Below are 17664 nucleotides of genomic sequence, written 5' to 3'. Positions count from 1 at the left end.
CACCGCGCACCGCCCAGCCCCGCCCTCCCGCTTCCGCCGGCCGCCTCTCTCATTGGCCCGTGTTCCTCCTGAGGGGCGGGGCCTTCCGCCTCCCCCCCCTCACCCGGCTCCTCTCCGCCCGCCGCCTGACCACGTGCCGGGGACCCTTCCCGCCTTCGCCCACCCCGCGCGTTCACCCCGCCCCTCGCCGGCGCCTACGGAGAGCGGTTGGGCTCAGCGCGCCCTCGCGCCAATCGCGCGGCGCCGGCGCCATTGCTACAGAGACAACCCCGGCGGGCCCTGGCCGCCAGGCGGCGCCGCGCGCCTCCTCCCGAGCCCCCCCCCCCCCCCCCCCCCCCCGCCTCTCCGCCGCCATCTTGGCTCTGAGGCGTCTGCGGCGGCCGGTTCGCCTGAAGGGCGGGCGGGTTCCCGGCCACTAAACTGGGTTTTAAACAAATTGGAGAAGAAATGGGTGTTAACAAAGCCTGGCGGGATAAAGCTTCCTCGTGAGAGGTGGTTAACTGTCAACGCAAAGCTCTTTTGTCTGCTTAATGTTTCCCCTTTTCAGAATAATCAGGAACGAGCACAGTAATCAGTCAAAAGGGCCTCAAACTGCCAAGAAGCCACGGTGAAAGCTTGTTCTCATCAATAGACGTGAGACTCAGGTGGCTCCTCTCCCCCCTTACCAGCAACACTAACGGTGCAGCCCATTAGCCTTTGGCATCCTGCGCTGGCTGAGGTGTGTGGCGGTGAACACAGCCAGAGGGATCCCGAGCAAAACGAAGCCAAATTGTTATTTTTGTTAAAACCCTTCAAGTTAGATGCCGTAACACCTTTAGCTGTTTGACTGAATTCACCCGAAGAGCGTTCTGTGGAGCTGCCGGTGGATGGAGCCCGGCCCTGCCCGGTGCCATGTGGATCACTCAATTTAAACGCCAGACAAACAGAAAAAAGTAGAAATTGAGTGGTGTGTGCGGCAGCGTTGTCAGAGCTGGCCTCTGCCATCAGCACTGGGCTGCAGCGTGCTGTCCTGTGTTTGTCATCTCTAACGGCATAGTTATGAGAGCCAGTTTTAAAGTCACATTTTTAAATGGTTTCTAAGGGATCTTTTATTTAATTCATGTTAATCTCTGTGATCTGTTTGCCAGTGGTCCTGCCCTCGGTTACATAGATCCCACTCCAAATTGTACAGCGTGTACCCACGGAGATAGGTTTGGCTTTCATTTACACTTATTGTGGTCCAGCGGGTCGAGAGGGTGGCTCTCCTCTGTTACCAGGTTTTCCATGGATGCTGCCTCACCCAGCCCGCTCTAGAGATGATACCCATTACCCTGGGGAACTGCCCATTTTTCTCCTGTGTCGGTTGATAAGCAGTCTGGGGCATTCTGTTAAGTGTTTTTGCGTGCGCAGCGTGCATTTGTTTACCTGGGAGTGTATGACTAGTTGCACATGCTCTAGGGCTTTTTTTTCTTTTACTAAAATAATTTGTGAGAGAACTACCAATTGTTCTGAGCCCTAATCAGGCCAGCCTGGGGCTAAGCACTGGTGATAATTTCTTTTCTCAAGTATCAGATTATAAATCTGGTTGATTTTCCACAATTCACAGATTCATTTTGGATGACTTGAGAGATCTGTACTAAATCGAGTCTTTTTGCTGAAGTGTAGCTGTAGATGATATTTATTTTTGAGACACAAAACAAATATTCCAAGGCAGCTTTTATCAGAGATTCAATAAAAAATTTGGAAATCAGCTCCATCAGTCATTGCTTGCAGGCATCGTTCCTTTGTCTGGCTCAACATCTGTTTTCTAGAATGTGTTTCTTGATAGCACTAATGTGATTATCCCACTTTTCTATACAATAGCAATTCAATTTCAAAGCATATTTGTAAATATCGTGGCCTTTCACGTTTAAATATATTTCCTTTTCTGCGTATGTGTGTGTGTAGAGCATCGCACAGCTGGATCACACACACCTTTTATTTTAATTAGACTTGGTACGTCATCAAGCTTTGTTTCTCCTACCTAAGTATTTGTATGAATTGCATTGCAGAAATTATCGAAGCTGTAAAACTTTTGGACGGCTTAAACTGAGTGAGTTGTATCTGTTCTCAGTCACATTCTGGAGAAACGCCTGACATTCTGAAGCACCTCATTAAAGCCCGGCCTCCAAAGAATGCATTTCAGCCAGCACTGGGGTAAACATCCCGCCTTGTTTCCAGCAAACCCACCAGAACGCAGGAGGAGGTGTTTACACCAACATGAGCCATGGTTGCAGCCCGGCTTATGCTGCCTCCTCGCTCCAGCTGCTTGCCTAGTGCATCGTTAGCTTCTGAGAGAAATCTCTGGGGACCATCAAGGAGGGCAGCAGCGTCCTGGGACATCCAGGGGTGGTGGCCTGGGTGCCTGGAGGACAGAGGAGGGTGCTGGAGGAGCGCCCTGCAGGCTAGCTGGGAGAGGGCTGGTTGCAGAGCAGCTGTGAGCCGTTTGCCCAGCCTTGCTCCCCTCAATGCTGGGCGAGCAGCATGAGAAAGGAGGGAGGGTCATTCAGCAAGGCTAGGTTCAGGTCACAAGATTAGAAATAACGGGGCATGAGCAAAGCAGTGTAAACAACCCTGTTTCAACTGCTGAGCTGTCTTACCTGGGATCCCAGCAATGTGTCCTGACTGTTAGGGGTGAGGGTTCACAGCTGGCTTCCAGGCACAGCCTTGAGCAGGAGGACATGAGAGAGGCTGGGGACTGATGATCCTCACCTCCATAGGACAGCACCGTGCTCAGCAGACCCTCTGAGCTCCTACGTACAATCTCTCTGTGTAGCATGAACCAGATTAAAGCGCCTCTGCAATGACCTTGCTGTAGGCACCCCACTCTGCTCGAGGCACTGCTTTAATCCTGCTGTTCATTCACCTTCTGCTTCCTATGAAGAACAACTGCAGTGCCAGTGACTCACCTTGAATTTGCGTTGGCCTTGAGAAAGGGGTTCTGGGATGCGGGATGTTTCTTAGGATTACTAGGGGCTGCATGCCCTGGGATGCTTCAAAACTACTGCACTGGTGCCTCTGCTTGCTCTGTGGTCACCCATACCTCTTTGACAGTCCACACAACAGCCCAGCCGGACAAAGGTGGTTGAATGAGATGTGCACAGACTGCCGCACTATCTGATTTACCCTGGGAAACACCCATGGCACGCACCGGAGAGCGGAGGCAAGGGATGACAGTGCAGGGATATTGAGCTAGTGGGAACCACCTGTAACTCTCACTAGGAAGAGGGAAAGCATGTAGTAACTCTGGCTGTTCCCTCCTGGGGCTGCAGTGGTGATAGAACAGCAATATCCCACCTGTGACCTGGGGGCCTTGATGCTTTTCATAGTCACGGGAGCCACTCGCTCTCCTGAACAGAATTCAGGGGGGGCAAAACCCTGAGGCACTGCCCGAGCCTCGGGTCTGCAGTTATACCTACAGCCTGTAAAATTTAAGGACTGCTGATTTAAAGCCCGGATTTATTGCCACTCCGCTGGGGAGGAGATTCCTTCAGCACAGCTCTTCAGGCTGCGCCTCAGGGTAAAATTTGCTAGTATTGCTTCAGTGAAGTACTTGAGCATAGGCTCAGTTACCTTCAATTAAATCTCATGCTTACATGTGGTGCTGGATCTGGACCTGATGTGCTGCCTTGTAGTTCCTCAGCTCCCATATTTCAATGAAAGATAAGGGCATTGAGCACGCTGGAAAATGCATCATACCTCAAAGACTCAGGTCCCTGCTTATGTAGGACTTGAGTTAGCTTCATCCTCATCAGCTGTTTGACTCGGGAGATAGAGGGTAGCGCTTCTCAGTGACGAAAAACAAGTTGAAGTGAGGCAGAAAAATCTGTGATAAATTAGTGTGGAAAGTGTTAATGGGGCCGAATGTCCTGAGTTTATTGGATTAGGGAAGTCAAACTAATTTTAAAATTATGCCTAGAGAGTAGGAAGCTAGATATCGTTAGCCATTTATCTGACACAACAGAAAAAGTCTTAATGGCTGTCATATCAGCACATTAGGAAAACACTGTCAAAGCTCTTGCTGACAAGATGCTTTCTTAGGGATTATTAATTATATTGCATTATTAGCCAACCACATGTGGGAACATATTTTGCTTGTTAACTAAAGTGCAATGATCATTTAGCTAATAAGTATAACTTGGTCTTTTAATTTTCTTAATGATTAGCAACTTAGTAAAACTGTAACGCTGAGAGATAAAAATAATGATTCAACAAGCTGTATCTCAAGAACAAGTTTTAACTGGAACTTGCTTGTAGCAAGATAAAGTTTACAGTTCTAATTACCAGCCTGATGTGACAAGACAAACGTAAACCTATCTGCAGATTTGGCCAACTTGTGTGACCCCTTCCTGCATCATCATACGTGGTAAAAGTGCACTTGTGATAGTCAGCCCAGCGTATCAGCTTAATCCTTCCACTGCAGCCCTGGTGAGGACAGGCGTTGCTGCAGCCTTCAGCAGCGCCCAGCTCTGCACATCCTGTCCCAGGCTGCAGCCCACCCCACTGCAACCACTAGCAGCATCGATTTGAAACAACCTGGGATGAGCAAAGCATCATCTCCAGGGGAATGTACAAATAAATTAAATGATAATAGGAAAATGCATGAAGGCATGTTGTCCAGTCGTGGTCAGAGAGGGGCAGAGAGTGCCCAGTGGGACGTCCGAGCCTGGAAGGAGAAGACCGACTTCCTCCAGCAGCTGCTGCGAGGAAGCGCAGTCTGAAACTTGGGTTGCATCCTGTTAGCCCACAGAATTCACAGCATGCTGGCAGCAGACCAGGGAAAAATAATTATTGGCATGTGAAGTCTGCTATCTCTATAACTCCTGCTTCAAGCTACATGGTCTTTACTATAGCTTTACTATAGCCGAAAGCTTCAGAGAGATGTGGGATGAAACAAAGAGAGAAAGCCTGATTGGGTGTACACACAGCTTTCAGCTGACAACCAGTTTTACGGGGTCATTTTACTAGAGTGCCTCCGCCCAGGCAGATCTTCTGGGAAGTTCAGGAATATAGCTATGGGTAATGTTAGTGTTGTGGGCTTTGTTAAACTAATGTATGTGCTACATTACAGTAATCAGATCCGGCTTTCTATTATCATTTACTTCGTAACACACAGGAAAACAAAGACAGGCTGCTCAGAGTGTTGCTAAATAAATGACCCCTCACCAGCAGTGTGACTGACTGATGCCCCTCAGGCATTAGGATGAAGCTCAGCAGAAGTTTAGCAAAACAGTTTTGGAGAGCCTTTCTCATTTTCAACCACCTGTACGACCCTCATGTAGCTATAGCTCCAGCTGTTCTGTTTGTACGGAGTGGCCGGCTCACAGGGACTGAGCCGGGGCATGCAGGACCCCAGTGCCAGCACCGTCCCTGCCACCCTGCCTCTGCTGTCCTGTCCTCCCGTTCCTGGAGGGAACCCAGCCTGGTTCTGCCTCCAGAGCAGGGGCAAATCTGCTTTGAACGCCGTCTCTCCCCAAATGCTCCTCCTGCCCGTTGTGCCTAGAGAGGCCCCAGCACCTAGTTTTAAGCTGCACCAGCTTCCGTGTGTGCTAAGCTGTGCCTTACCGTGGGGTTTTACAGGTGGGCAGCGAGGACAGCTGGGGTCAGACGCCGGCACACCTCCAGTGAGGGTTCCTCCTGACGCAGAGCCAGCTCCCAACTGCTCCAGGGCTGTCCATCCCCAGGACTGCTGCCTCCCAGCCCTGCAGTCTCACGTCTGGACCACGCATTTCAAAGGGATCTAGCTGAGAGCTTGCACAGCAATTGCCACCTATGGAGCAAACATGCCCTGCCAGGAGAATACCTCCCATCTGGAGTTGGACATATGTCTGAGATGTACAGAGGGAAAAAAAAAATCCAGCAGTGCAAGCCAACACATGCTGTAGATGTTGTTTATTGTCACTTTTATGTAACAGACACAGATAACATTGCTGAAAGCAAGAATCCATCTCTTTTTTTGCATTCAGACAACCTATTATAATATTTAACTAACTGCAGTAGACACCACAGAGAGCTTCTGAGCCTGCTGTGCTAGGCTCCTGGGGAGACCTGTTTGCAGCATACTGACTCTGACGGTTCAACCCAGAGCCTGCGCCACAGCTCTTGCTCTCTTCTGTGCACCGCAGTCTGGGCCCTGGCTCCCACATGCCCTGCGTGCCCCGGTCCCCCACTGCTGTAGCACATGACAGCATTGACCCAGTTCTTCTCTAGGTAAATCCCAGCAGTCACTCCAGGAAAGCCTTTGGTGCAATCTCATTGCTTCAGTGCACAGAGCGAGGCCAGAAGCTTGTCCCAGTGGACCTTGTGGCTGCACTTCCAGTCACTTGGAAGGGACCAGAATTTGCTTTGGGGTCTTAATAAGAGAGTAAAGTCTACAAAGGAAAGAATTTCAGGCACATGGAAAGGAGCATGAACCGTCCCTAAAACTGAACGCACAGCAGCAGCCTGTAATCCTCCTTGGCCCAGCTATTCTCATGCTTTTCATTGTGTTTCATCCTCTGTTACATTAAGGTCACTGCTTCGCTGGCAGTCACGATGAGCTCGCAGTGACCGAGCAACGCTGGTGTTTCATCTCTAAATAAATAATGGGTTTCTATCCTGAGAAAGTTGCTAGAAAGTAGCCTGGTATCACAACAAGGAACATGCAAATCTTAAAAGTCAAGCAAACAGAGAGCAGGCTTTTCCAACGATTCCAACATGTCCCCCAAAAAGGAAGAAAAATCCTTGCAGTTTGATTTTGTCACATAGAAGTATCTCGTAAAGAAACAAACAAGGTTAGAGAAACACCACAACCTCCTGCTTGAATGCTATCTTGGCTGAAGCACATCCAGCCAGCAAAACCAAGTGGTGCCAAGTGAGGGTCGGATCGGTGGGGCACCTTCCAGCTAACGCTGCAATACCCATTTCCCCTTTGGGTTATCAGTAATTGTTACGGTACGGGCAGCCCGAGGCCTCGGCTGAAGCTGGAGCCCATGGCCTAAGCAGTGTACTAAAGGAAGGGAATGCAGACGCAGAGGGTGGGAAGGAGGAGCAGGGAGAGAAGGTGACCTGGCGGTGGTCACATCATGGGAGGGATGGCAGCAGGACTTGAGTCTCCTGACCTGGGGGCCTGTTGTGTGGTTGGTGATGTGCTGTGTCTTGTGCTGCAGCGGGGATAAAGGAGGGAGGAAAGGCTTCCAGGGAGGAGGGAGGGGGTAAATAATCTAGCTGAAACAAAAGAAAAAAAATGCACATCAGCCGAGCCAGAGTTTCTAAGATTCTCCTAAAAAATGCTGTGACTCAAGAAATCCTTATGACATTGGGCAGCATTTCCATAACACATGGATGGCAAAGCAAGTGAGGTGCATCCCGACCAGTTCAGGTGGGATCCACCTTCTTCCTCTGCGCAGGCAAGAGTGAGGGGGAGTTGGCTTGGTCTGTTTTCTTTAGCACCTCGGGTGATCAGTGCTACATGCTGGTAGCACAACTGCACTAGCAGTTGGTTTCTCAAGGTGTCAGATCACTCAGCAGAAGGAAGCAGCAAGCATGGGACTGAAAGGTGAAGGCACGAGGCTACAGCATCACCCAACCCCTCTTTCCTTCATTCCAGCTGAGTGATGACCCTGCTCAAGGTAATGCCTTTCCAGCTAGTGAGATCATCGTCCCACTGGGCTCTTCCAGTGGGCACAGAGACAGACATGTAACATATTCCTCCTGTCCTTTCCCCAGATCTTCCTGCAGCCCAGTTGTACCAACTATTTCAGAGTAAAATGCCAGGTTAGCATCTGCAGCTCGGAGGTGTGAGCTGCAGCAGCCAGAAGCTGAGTTCTCCTGGTCTGCCAGCTGCAAGGTTTTTGTGAAAAGAGACTTTTGCCCAACGTTCTTCCCGTGGTGCCTGAAGGAGGTCCATGCTCAGTCCCTCCTTTCTGGGAGCGTGGCAATGTCTACACCTCCTCACTGCCTCGCAGGTCTTCCAGCTCAGTCATGGCTTTGGCTGGGAGCCTCTTGCGGCGGAACACAGCTGCAATCTCCTCAAAGGACTTTCCTTTCGTCTCTGGTACTTTGAAGTACGCAAACAGAAAGAAGACAAGAAGCAGAGCCGCGAAGATCACAAACACATACTGTCCGCACAGATCCTGCAGTGGGAGAAGTGAGAATGGGGTTCACCACCATCAGCACCGCGGGGATAGCTTCCCCTTCCTACCCTGAGGGCCTGAGGTCCCCCATGGGGCTTGGAGATGGAGATTGGGGAGGCATGTCCATGTCCCACTGGGCTGCTTTGGGAGCCCAGCAGTGGGGTCGTGCCAGTCATTTATTTGTACGGTTTTAGGGGGATTTCTTACCGCAATGTACTGGAAACACATTCCCACGATGAAGTTGCAGGCCCAGTTGCAGAAGCCAGCGATGGCGATGGCGGCGGGACGCGGGCCTTGGCTGAACAGTTCGGCTACAATAAACCAGGGGATGGGCCCGGGCCCGACTTCAAAGAAGATGACGAAGAGGAAGATCGCGACCATGCTGACATAGCTCATCCAGGCAAACTGGCTCTGCGAGAGGGCGCGCTCGGTGTTACAGTCCCAACACGACTCTCATTAATTATCACTAATTACTTTAATTAGGTTTCTTTTTCAGAAATTTCTTTCTATTCAGGCAAGTGAGGACTGGACATGAGTAATTAAAACTCTAAACTCTTGTGCCAGACGCTGGCTGGGTGTGTGGTGCCGGCATTGCTGCTTGCAGAAGGATGTTGGAGCTCCCAGCTGTCAGCTCAGCTGTACCTTTGAGCCCTCTCCTTGCCTGCAGCATGGCCAGGAAGAGGCAAAATGGTGTCGTCTTTAATAACCAGGGTGTTCAGTAAAGGAGGCCACCCCTTATTTGGTTTTACATCTTGACAGGAACTTGCAGCAGTCATTTGGACTGACTTCGATGGGGGCTGACTCCATCTGCTGCCTGTTCTGCCCCATGTCTCACAACCTGACCCCTCTCCTGGATGTCAGAAGGAATAATTTGTCCCTTTTTTTATGACAAAATGCTGGTCTATCATGCCTGCACCAAGCCAGGGAGATGCAGGTTGAGGGTTTAGGGCACACACTGTTTGCACGTGAAGGTATGCCCTGGGTTTTCTTAGCAGGCATGGGATTGTGCCGTGGGAACAGCACAGTTGCTGTCTAAGGAGCTGAGATTGTCAGTGGGCTGAAGGAGGTGATGGGGGACACACGTCCTTTCTAGAAGCATTGGGGTTTCTCAGGGGCCAAAGAGCACAATGTCTTCAGGCACTGCTGTAAGCAGAGATGGCTCCAGCTGTGGCCACTTTGAACTGTGCCTTCTAAGGACAAATGTTTTCTGAACCTCTTTGAGATAAAAATGCAAAACATTCACTTTAAAAGGTGGTTTGTCGTCTCTTGGTTGCAAACCACGGAGACAAAAATGGAGAGAAATCCTTACCAGGAGCACAAGTCCAACTGTCATGGCCACAGCACTTATTAACATGCCCATCAAACCAGCCAGGAACAGGGACCGCCTGCCTGTCTTCTCCACCAGAAAGACCTGTAGAAACACGTGGAACAGCTCAATCTCCAGCACCACTGCTCTCAGGATGTTCGATGAGCAACCTGTTACCACTACCACACCGCACTCCTGCTTTTTTAGCTCTCGTGGTAGAGATTTACGTGCTGGTTTCCGGGTGTCAGAAACTCTGTTGGTGGCTGTTAGGGAGCCAGGTGGAGCAGCCACCCTGCCAAAGGCAAGGCAAACCCACATACACTCAGGGCTCATGCATTTCCAAGCTCTCAGGACTTCCCACTGCTCCTACACATGTATTGCTGACTATGGACTTTCTTTCTCTTCTTTTTTTTTTTTTTTTCCACAGGGAGAATAAACTTACTCGGTCTGCATTAGTTTGGAAGGAGCCTTCAAATTGTAGTATGATTCAGGTCACATCATGGGCCATTGCACCTTGCCTGTCCTAGGGCAGGTATAGTTGTGTAGCAGCTGGAGTCAGGATTTTTCCTCCAAGTGCTCCCAGACTCCTTCCCTGGTAGCCACAAGGCTTAGCTTGCTTCTTCTCAGCTCCTCTTGGTGGACTCCAGTCATCTCACCGAACTCTTGATATCTAAGTCTGTACCAATCACTTCACCCGATGGGGAGATGTTGGTAACGCTGGAGGACAGTGCACCTGGCCTGCCCTAAGGTACCGTGCACTAGGCTCTGAGGCTGCCTGCTCCTTCCCCTCTGCTCGAAAGGACACCTTTGGCCATCAGCTCAGCCTTTCCTGCCATTACAGCAAGTGATTTATGCTTCCAAGAGACCATCCCTTTTGCTGGAAGCAGTTGATCCTGCTAACTCGTGAGGCTGCAGACGGCCAGCCTCTGTGCTGCCTTCTCCCCTTGCCAAGGTCCAGCCGGCTGGCAGTGCTTCTGCCTTTTGATCAGGGTTTGTCATTTATTGACAAATGCAGGTCATTTTTAAGTGCTCATGGCCAAAAGAAGCAAAGAACAAATGCCCCAGGCTGCAAGCACCACAGCCCCAGGGTGGAGATTGAACTGCAGGAGACCCTCCCAGCTGGAGAAAGACCTCTTCCAGCCGCATGCCTCCGTGCCTCATTTCACAATAAACATCACATTTTCTGCTCTGTACGGGGCCTGTGATGGACTTCCTCTAAAGCAGGTTCACCTCAAGATCTCCTCTCTCATGCACGCTGGACTAAGATCTCTTTCAGCTGTGTCTTTCTATCTTGCAGCTAGTCCTGCTCCGTGGTGGGTAAAAGAAGTACTTTCCTCCCTAAATCTCTCTAGAGATGTGAGGGAAATGGGCTTGGCATTTCCTGATCTTCTTATATTAATGGCTGCATTAAAAAAGTGATTGCCTGCTGATAGGAATTGTGTTAATACTCTCAGGAGAGAGACGAAGGGAAAGGCTGTGAAAACAGAACCATCCTTTTATTGCTGCAGAGCGCTGCATAGACAGGATGAGGATAGGTGCTAGATTACTTTTATTGCTGTGGAATAGCCTTTGGATATCACTCCTGCGGGTGCTATGTACATACAGAAAACAATTTTAAAGATAACAGGTAAGAGGGAGATTGTGAGCTGCCTGCTCCCCGAGGGGAATAGGACCTGCAGAATTTCAGTCTCAAAGGCAACTTTTATTTTGAGGGGAAATGCTGAGCTACCAGAGCTTCCCTGAGCACGGTGATGCAGTTTTCACTCACAAGACATTTAGCAGTGCTCTTTGATAGCAACGGGCTGTAGTTTAAGGCTTGATTTTTCAAACGAGACTTGCCCAGGGAATGATTTTTCCTGTGAGGTGTGCAGGGTCTGCCCTGCAAAACTGCAAATCCCAGCTCCAGGATAAAATCCTGTTTCAAAACCACATTATAGCTTATGTGTTTTTGTAGTCTGGGGGGCAGAAGTATTTACTTACAGAGATAACAGTGAAGACTGTGTTCACCACTCCAACACCAATGGTTGCGTAAACTGGTTGGTCAACTCCGGCTCTCTCGAAAATGTTTGTAGAGTAGTAAAAGATCTGTCAAAATACATTAGGACGAAGGATTAGGCAACAGGGCTGGTGGAACTTTTTGTTCTCTTGAGGGGAGAGTTGCACTTGCTTGGCTGAGATGTGAAGTAATTTAATTATGATTAGTTTTTCAACTTTTAATGGCTTGTTATAATAATTAAAGCTGAAACTTTCAAAGGAGCCCTGAGGGAGTTAAAAATCCCATTGAAATTCCCCTCCCAAGCTACTGCATTTGCACATTTAAAGCTGTTTTCTTCCATGTAGTCCCGTGTTTAAACTTGAAAGCCAGATCACCAGCGCCGAGCACTGGAGACAAATACCTTAATATGACCAAGTCTTGCAAGAATTTTAAAATATCCTCACTATGTTGGAATGACTCAAATTTCTCCCTTCTCTCCAACAATAAGGCGATTCCTATTTGGTGGACGTTAAGGGCAGGAGGTAAACGGGTGGCTGACCCCGTGGCTGGTGGATGGGGCTGGGCATGGCCTCGAGCAGGCACCGCTGGGCTCCGTGCGGGGCTCAGCATCCCTGCGTGCTGCTCCGCCTCGCCATGCGGAAATGCTCTTAGAGTTTTGAAAGCTGGTGGGACAGAGGCCTCAACCTTTGTAAAGGTTGCCGCCAGACTTGCAAAAATTTGAGTCTTAGCTGATTTTGAAAAGGAGGGTTTATGCTCCTGGGTGTAAAATGGTGATTTCTGGTATCCCAAGAGGTGATGCAAAAACTGGTTAGCTAAAAATTGCTAGAAGATAAGTGATCCTGTGTGGAGGGTCACGGGAGAGCTCAGCATGGACCCACCATACCAGCTGGTTTCATGCTGAACTCCCTCGCACCCTTCTCCCTTCCTGCCTTCCCGCAGCCCTGCTCAGCAGTGGGGTCCATCTTCAACATTGATGGTGGTGGCCGAGGAGCCTCCTGCAGTCACGGGAAAGCCTTCTCTTCACCCCTACACAGCTTGGGCAGAGCCAGCGTTGCCTTTTCATGCTCAGTGTGGATTTCTTTAAAAGCAGGTGTTTTTGGGACACTCACCGCGTTGATTCCTGAGAACTGCTGAGATATCTGCACCATCAGTGCCACGATGACAGCCTGCCTATACTTTGAAGAGGTGAACAGCTGCCTTATGGAGACTTTCTTTTCACTAGCAGCTTCTTGCTTTTCCTTTTCCATCTCAGCAATCTCTTTCATTGGGTCACAGTTTCCTCTGAGCCTTTTCAAACCTTAAGGAAAAACAAAAGATCGACATTTTATTTTCAATGGTAGATAAGGAGTAAGGACAAGAATCTCTCTAGCCAAAACTCAGGGTAAGCCAACCACGTGGACAGTAGTGTCCCCTTGCTCTGAGGACTCCCGTGGCACATCAAGCCCCCAAAGCGTGTCTGCTTGGCACGGGGCAGCTGCACATTAGTTCTACAAAAGCTCTGAGACACCACGCTCAAGCCTCATCCCATAGCAACGCTTCTTAGTCCCATGCAAACATATCTCAATAGTTTCTGGTCCAGAGCTAATTTATACTTCAGCAGCTCATAGCTTCTCACCTCAGTTTCAGCAGTGTCCTACCAGTTACTGCGCTTACTCCTTGTAGAGACGGCTGGAGCCAGCTAAGGAGGGCCACGCTGGAAGATGTATAAGTGCTTGCAGTAAACACAGCGTAGTGGCAAATAGCACCAAGGATGGAGAAATCAGCTGTCCCCCAGAAGATGTCATTTTTACACCTGGTTGAAATTCCTTCCAACTGAATGGGGTTTTTGGGGGTGGCATCTGCTAGATGCGATCTCTGATGGAAAGGAGTGACATGCTAAGGCTCACACCACCCGCAGCAATATATGAGTAAATCTAATCCCACCTGCAAATGTGCTGTGTGGGATGGAGCAACTGGACCCAGTTACATGTGTGAGCCCTTTTCCTTCTGTGTTTAATACTATGTATGGTATGAAAACAACTCCAGACAAGCCCAGAATGTGTGTCTTACTTTTTTTAGCTTCTTCCACCTTCCCCAGTTTGATGTAAAGGTATCGGGGGCTCTCGGGGCACAGTAAGAGCAGGAAGAACTGCAGGAGGGCAGCCACACCAGACAGACCGAGGAGCAGGGGCCACATCTCATCGTTCCCCAGGAGAAAGTCTAGTCCGAGGACCTGGAATAATCGAGGCATGTGTGAATGGTTTATTTCGCACCCTAGAGAAGAAAACGATTGACCACTATGGCATTTCAAAGTGACAACCTGGAAGAAAACTAGAAGCAAATACCAATTCTCAGTCCTAACAATTTGATTTCTTTAGTTATGATGCACATTTGCAAGGAGGGAGTGAACAGATGGTGTAAAATGTTGTGAGCGAGACTTTGGCCTGTGGGTGCTGTGGGACAAACCTCTGTCCATAGTCTTTGGCTAAGTCAGATTAGATGAACTTTGTGGTTACGTTAAGTTTTTCTGGATGCGTTGGTTCTCGGTACGTTTATGTGCCAGCCTGTCATGTAGCTGGGACTCCTGCCATGGTGGGAAATGCTGATGGAGATGTCGGACTCCCTGAAGCCATTTTTGAGTACCTGACTATCAGGGATCTCATGTTCAGGATCCAGCCTGACTCTGATGAGTTGGGTACAAAAGCTTCACAGTGGAGGGGAGAAATTGCAGAAGTACTTTTTATTTCATGAGAAGTCATCTTTGTTAAGGACATCTCTGACTCAAGGCAGGAGTTTAACCCCACCAGAGCAGATGATTGCTTCTCAGTCTCTTTCAGTTTTGGGGTGGAATGATGAGTGATACCCCAGCATATCAGAGTGGTATCCCTAATCTCTGAAAGGCCCTCTCTGGACTTGGGGGCTTTCCTTCTTACCTGGCTGATGAGGATACCCGTGACGATAGCAAGCTGGTGCAACGTCCCCAGCGCTCCTCGAAGGGCCGTGGGAGAGACCTCGCTGACGTACATGGGCACGAGTCCGGAGGAGAGCCCTGCACCGAGCACACATGGGTGTCACCTCTTCTAGACCACAGCTCAGCAACCAGCAGAAACCGCTTCCCGAATGGGAAAGCAGGACGGAGCCTGTGTGCCGCATCCCACATCCCACCAAATCCCTCGTGCCTGGCTGGGAACCACCCGCACCCTGCAAAGGTGCTCGGATGTCCCAGGATTCGGAGCCCTGAGCCGGGAAGCCTTTACACTTGAACACCTACGTATGAGGATGGAGCAGAGATCATCCGCTGGGAGAAGTTATCACAGAGCAAAGAGCTTTCTTAAAACTTGCCTTGAACTTTCAGAGCGTCGTAATGTATTTGCATACCAGTAACAGTGATAATGAGCTGCTAATTCTAATGTGATTCCATATTATTTGCCTGCTATCTTATCCTCTCTATGTACAGTCCTCCTGCACTATCTGCTAGATAGTACCGTTGTCCAGGGAACCCGTCAAACAGCGTGGCTAATAACATACTGTTACAACAGCCACCAGCAAGATCGAGCCTTGATAGAGAGGAGGGACTTGCTCCTTTCTAGGATATGTAAAATAAACCGATTTCATAGTGGAACCAACCCAAATACTTCTGGGAAAGATCCTGGATTGAGAAGGACAGACATAGGGGGAAGAGGGAAACTCCCACCTCTGAAACTCCTTCTGAACTAAAAAAAAAATAAATTAAAAATAGAAGAAACTCTAACTGCAGCCATGAAGCAATGCAGCACCCACCACCCTGCCAAGGGACAGATGACCCTGCCTGGACCTACCGCAGTACAGCCCCGTGACTGCTCTCCCGGCGATGATGAGCATGTGGGACGGCCCGAATTTCGCCAGCCCCATGAGGAGGTTCCCAGCGATGGAGAGGACGTTCACCACCAGCATGGCTTTCACCCTGCAAGGCAGCAGCAGCACAGCTCAGTCTGGCACCTCTCTCAGCCAAAGCAGCCATCGCGACATATAATGAGAGCGATTAAGTGACTTAATCAGCACGACAGGAGGAAAAATAATGCTTGTAGGCAGTGAAAAATATCAGACGGTGTAATCAGAGTACCTAAAAGTGTATTATACATCCTGTGCAAACACGGGTCAATGCTCTCCTCTCCCTTTTGTCTCAAAAAGAAAGGAGGGAATTCAGAAGGCTGCTCATCGGCTGCTTGTCTGAGGTGCTAAAAGTGGCAATAAAATATCTGATTTATAATTGAGGATTTTAATGAGCCAGACCTCTGTGAGTTTTTCATTAAATTGGGGAAATTTCTATGGGGAGGAAACAGTTCTGGAAGGGGGGAAATTCAAACAGGAAGGCTTGGGCTGTGGTACACGAGTCACAGCACACAAGGTCCTCTCACCTCCCCAGCCGGTCGCCAATCCACCCCACGGTGAAGGAGGAGATCATGCCGCCAATGGCGAACACGGAGACGGAGAGGGACCAGTACATGGTGAGAATGTGTGGGGAGGTGACGAGGTCCTCGCTGGAGTTGGTCAGGGGCATGAGTGTGCCCTCGGTGCTGCCCCAGGGCTCCGTGCCGGGGATGGTGCCATCCTCCTCGGAGGCGTTGGTGGCAAGTCTGTCCAGGGGGACAATGCCCAGCACACGCCCGTAGTGGGCTTCTATCACCTGTGATGGGCAAAGAGGAAAAAAGCCGTTGGCTCAAATCTATAACCAGCCCCAACTCCTGTTTTGGGGTTTTTTTCTGCCACAGGAAAAACTTTTCATCACAGGCTCAGCAGGGGTGAAATCTTGGGGTCCCCACAACTCCCCAGCACCCAGATCCCCAGTGGGGAGGGACCACAGGGGCAGGCGTGGAGCATCCCCCCCCAGTCCAACTAATCCTGGGGATGGGGTGAGCACGGTGTCTGTGTTCAGCGCCCACGGAGAGGTGCCGTCCCCTGGTCTGGGCACAGGGACTGCGTTGCAGCGGGGACGGCACCGTGACGTGCAGAGCCCCGCTCCTTTCACTGGGGGGTGGCAGCGGGGGGTCCTCACCGTTCCTTTCATTGGGGAGGTGGCAGCGGGGGGCCCTCATTGTTGTCTCACCCCGCTGCCTTATTGCGGGGCTTTGTACCGTGGGAGATAGCACCTGGGGAAGGGATGGAGCCCTCCTGCAAGGGACGAACCAGCCCTGGCTGCCCTGAAGCCCTTGTCCCTTGGCTGTGCATGGCTTGGGGGGGCTCAGCTTACCTTCTGGGGGGCGTTAATGACACCCAGGCTGTAGCCGTACTGGAAGAAGCCCAACACCGCAGTGAAGACCGAGAGGACCAGTGTTCCTGTGAGGTGCTGGGGGAGGAAGCACAGAACAGCCTCACCCTGCTGCCCCAGCCCTTCCCAAACTTGGCGGGCTGCGCCCCATCGCTGTCCCAAGGGATCCTGCTCCTCGGCTGGCCGGGACAGCAGCGCCCAGGGATGATGCTGCAGCAGCACCGATGCTGTGACGGGCTCCGAAGGAGAAGGGAAAGCCCCTCGAGGTGGGCAGGATCGGGCCCCCAGGGCAGAGCAGCATCACCCCGCAAAGAGCAATCTGTGCCGGGGGCTCTCCCTGCTGCGCTGCCCATCCTCGCCCCGGTGCTTGCAGACAGCCGGAGCTCTGCCCGGTACGGCAGCGCAGGCGGCAGCAGCAGCGTGCCCTGGCCCATCCCCAGAGCATGGGCAGCCCCACCGCTGAAGCAGAACAACTGGGGAAAAAAAAGTGTGTTTTCAGCAGTGCTGCTTCAAGTATTACTTCCTTCCATCACAGTTAAAATTATCTGATGAGCTGATGGAGCTCTTAAAAATAAAAAATAATCCCTTGACCCCTTTGCCCCTGCGCTCAGTATGCGGAGATCAAAAAGTAATTAATTAGGGGAGGGGATTTTTTTGTTGTTGTTGTTGGTTTTGGTCTTGGCAAGCAATAAATACCATTGCTCAATGCCGGGCTTCCGCAGAAATTCTAGTGCAAAAAATAGCACTGAGCCATAGTTACCTTCTCCGCTTGCATTTTGCTTTTCTTGTCCATCCTGCAGCTCCTCTGCTGTGCTCCCGGGAGCGGTCACTGTCCTGGGCTGCGCAGCGAGGTGAGAGCCTGGGCAGGGAAGGAGGGACAGCAGGGATGGAGGCAAGAAGGATCCGCACAACTGGCTGGTGCTCTGAGAGATGGGACTATATCAACTCTGGAGTTAATGAGAAACCCAAGCCTTCCGTGAGTTATTTAGCCGCTGCTCGGCTC

The 17664-nt window shown here is 50.5% G+C and overlaps 1 protein-coding gene across 1 annotated transcript; it reads right to left on the bottom strand.

The window, feature by feature from the left end:
- Positions 1–5895: 5895 nt before the first annotated feature.
- SLC2A2 (solute carrier family 2 member 2) lies at positions 5896–17664 on the bottom strand. The gene is made up of 11 exons (XM_075761566.1): positions 17422–17664; positions 16644–16739; positions 15811–16079; positions 15232–15356; positions 14347–14462; positions 13484–13646; positions 12544–12731; positions 11419–11523; positions 9442–9543; positions 8340–8543; positions 5896–8132 (listed from the first exon to the last, which is right to left on the bottom strand). Exons 1-11 carry the CDS (start codon positions 17452–17454, stop codon positions 7941–7943), a joined length of 1593 nt encoding a protein of 530 aa, XP_075617681.1. The 5' UTR covers positions 17455–17664; the 3' UTR covers positions 5896–7940.

The sequence above is a fragment of the Balearica regulorum genome, chromosome 9, assembly GCF_011004875.1.
Source record: "Balearica regulorum gibbericeps isolate bBalReg1 chromosome 9, bBalReg1.pri, whole genome shotgun sequence".
Lineage (NCBI taxonomy): Eukaryota > Metazoa > Chordata > Aves > Gruiformes > Gruidae > Balearica > Balearica regulorum.
This window is presented reverse-complemented; position numbering and strand designations above follow the sequence as displayed.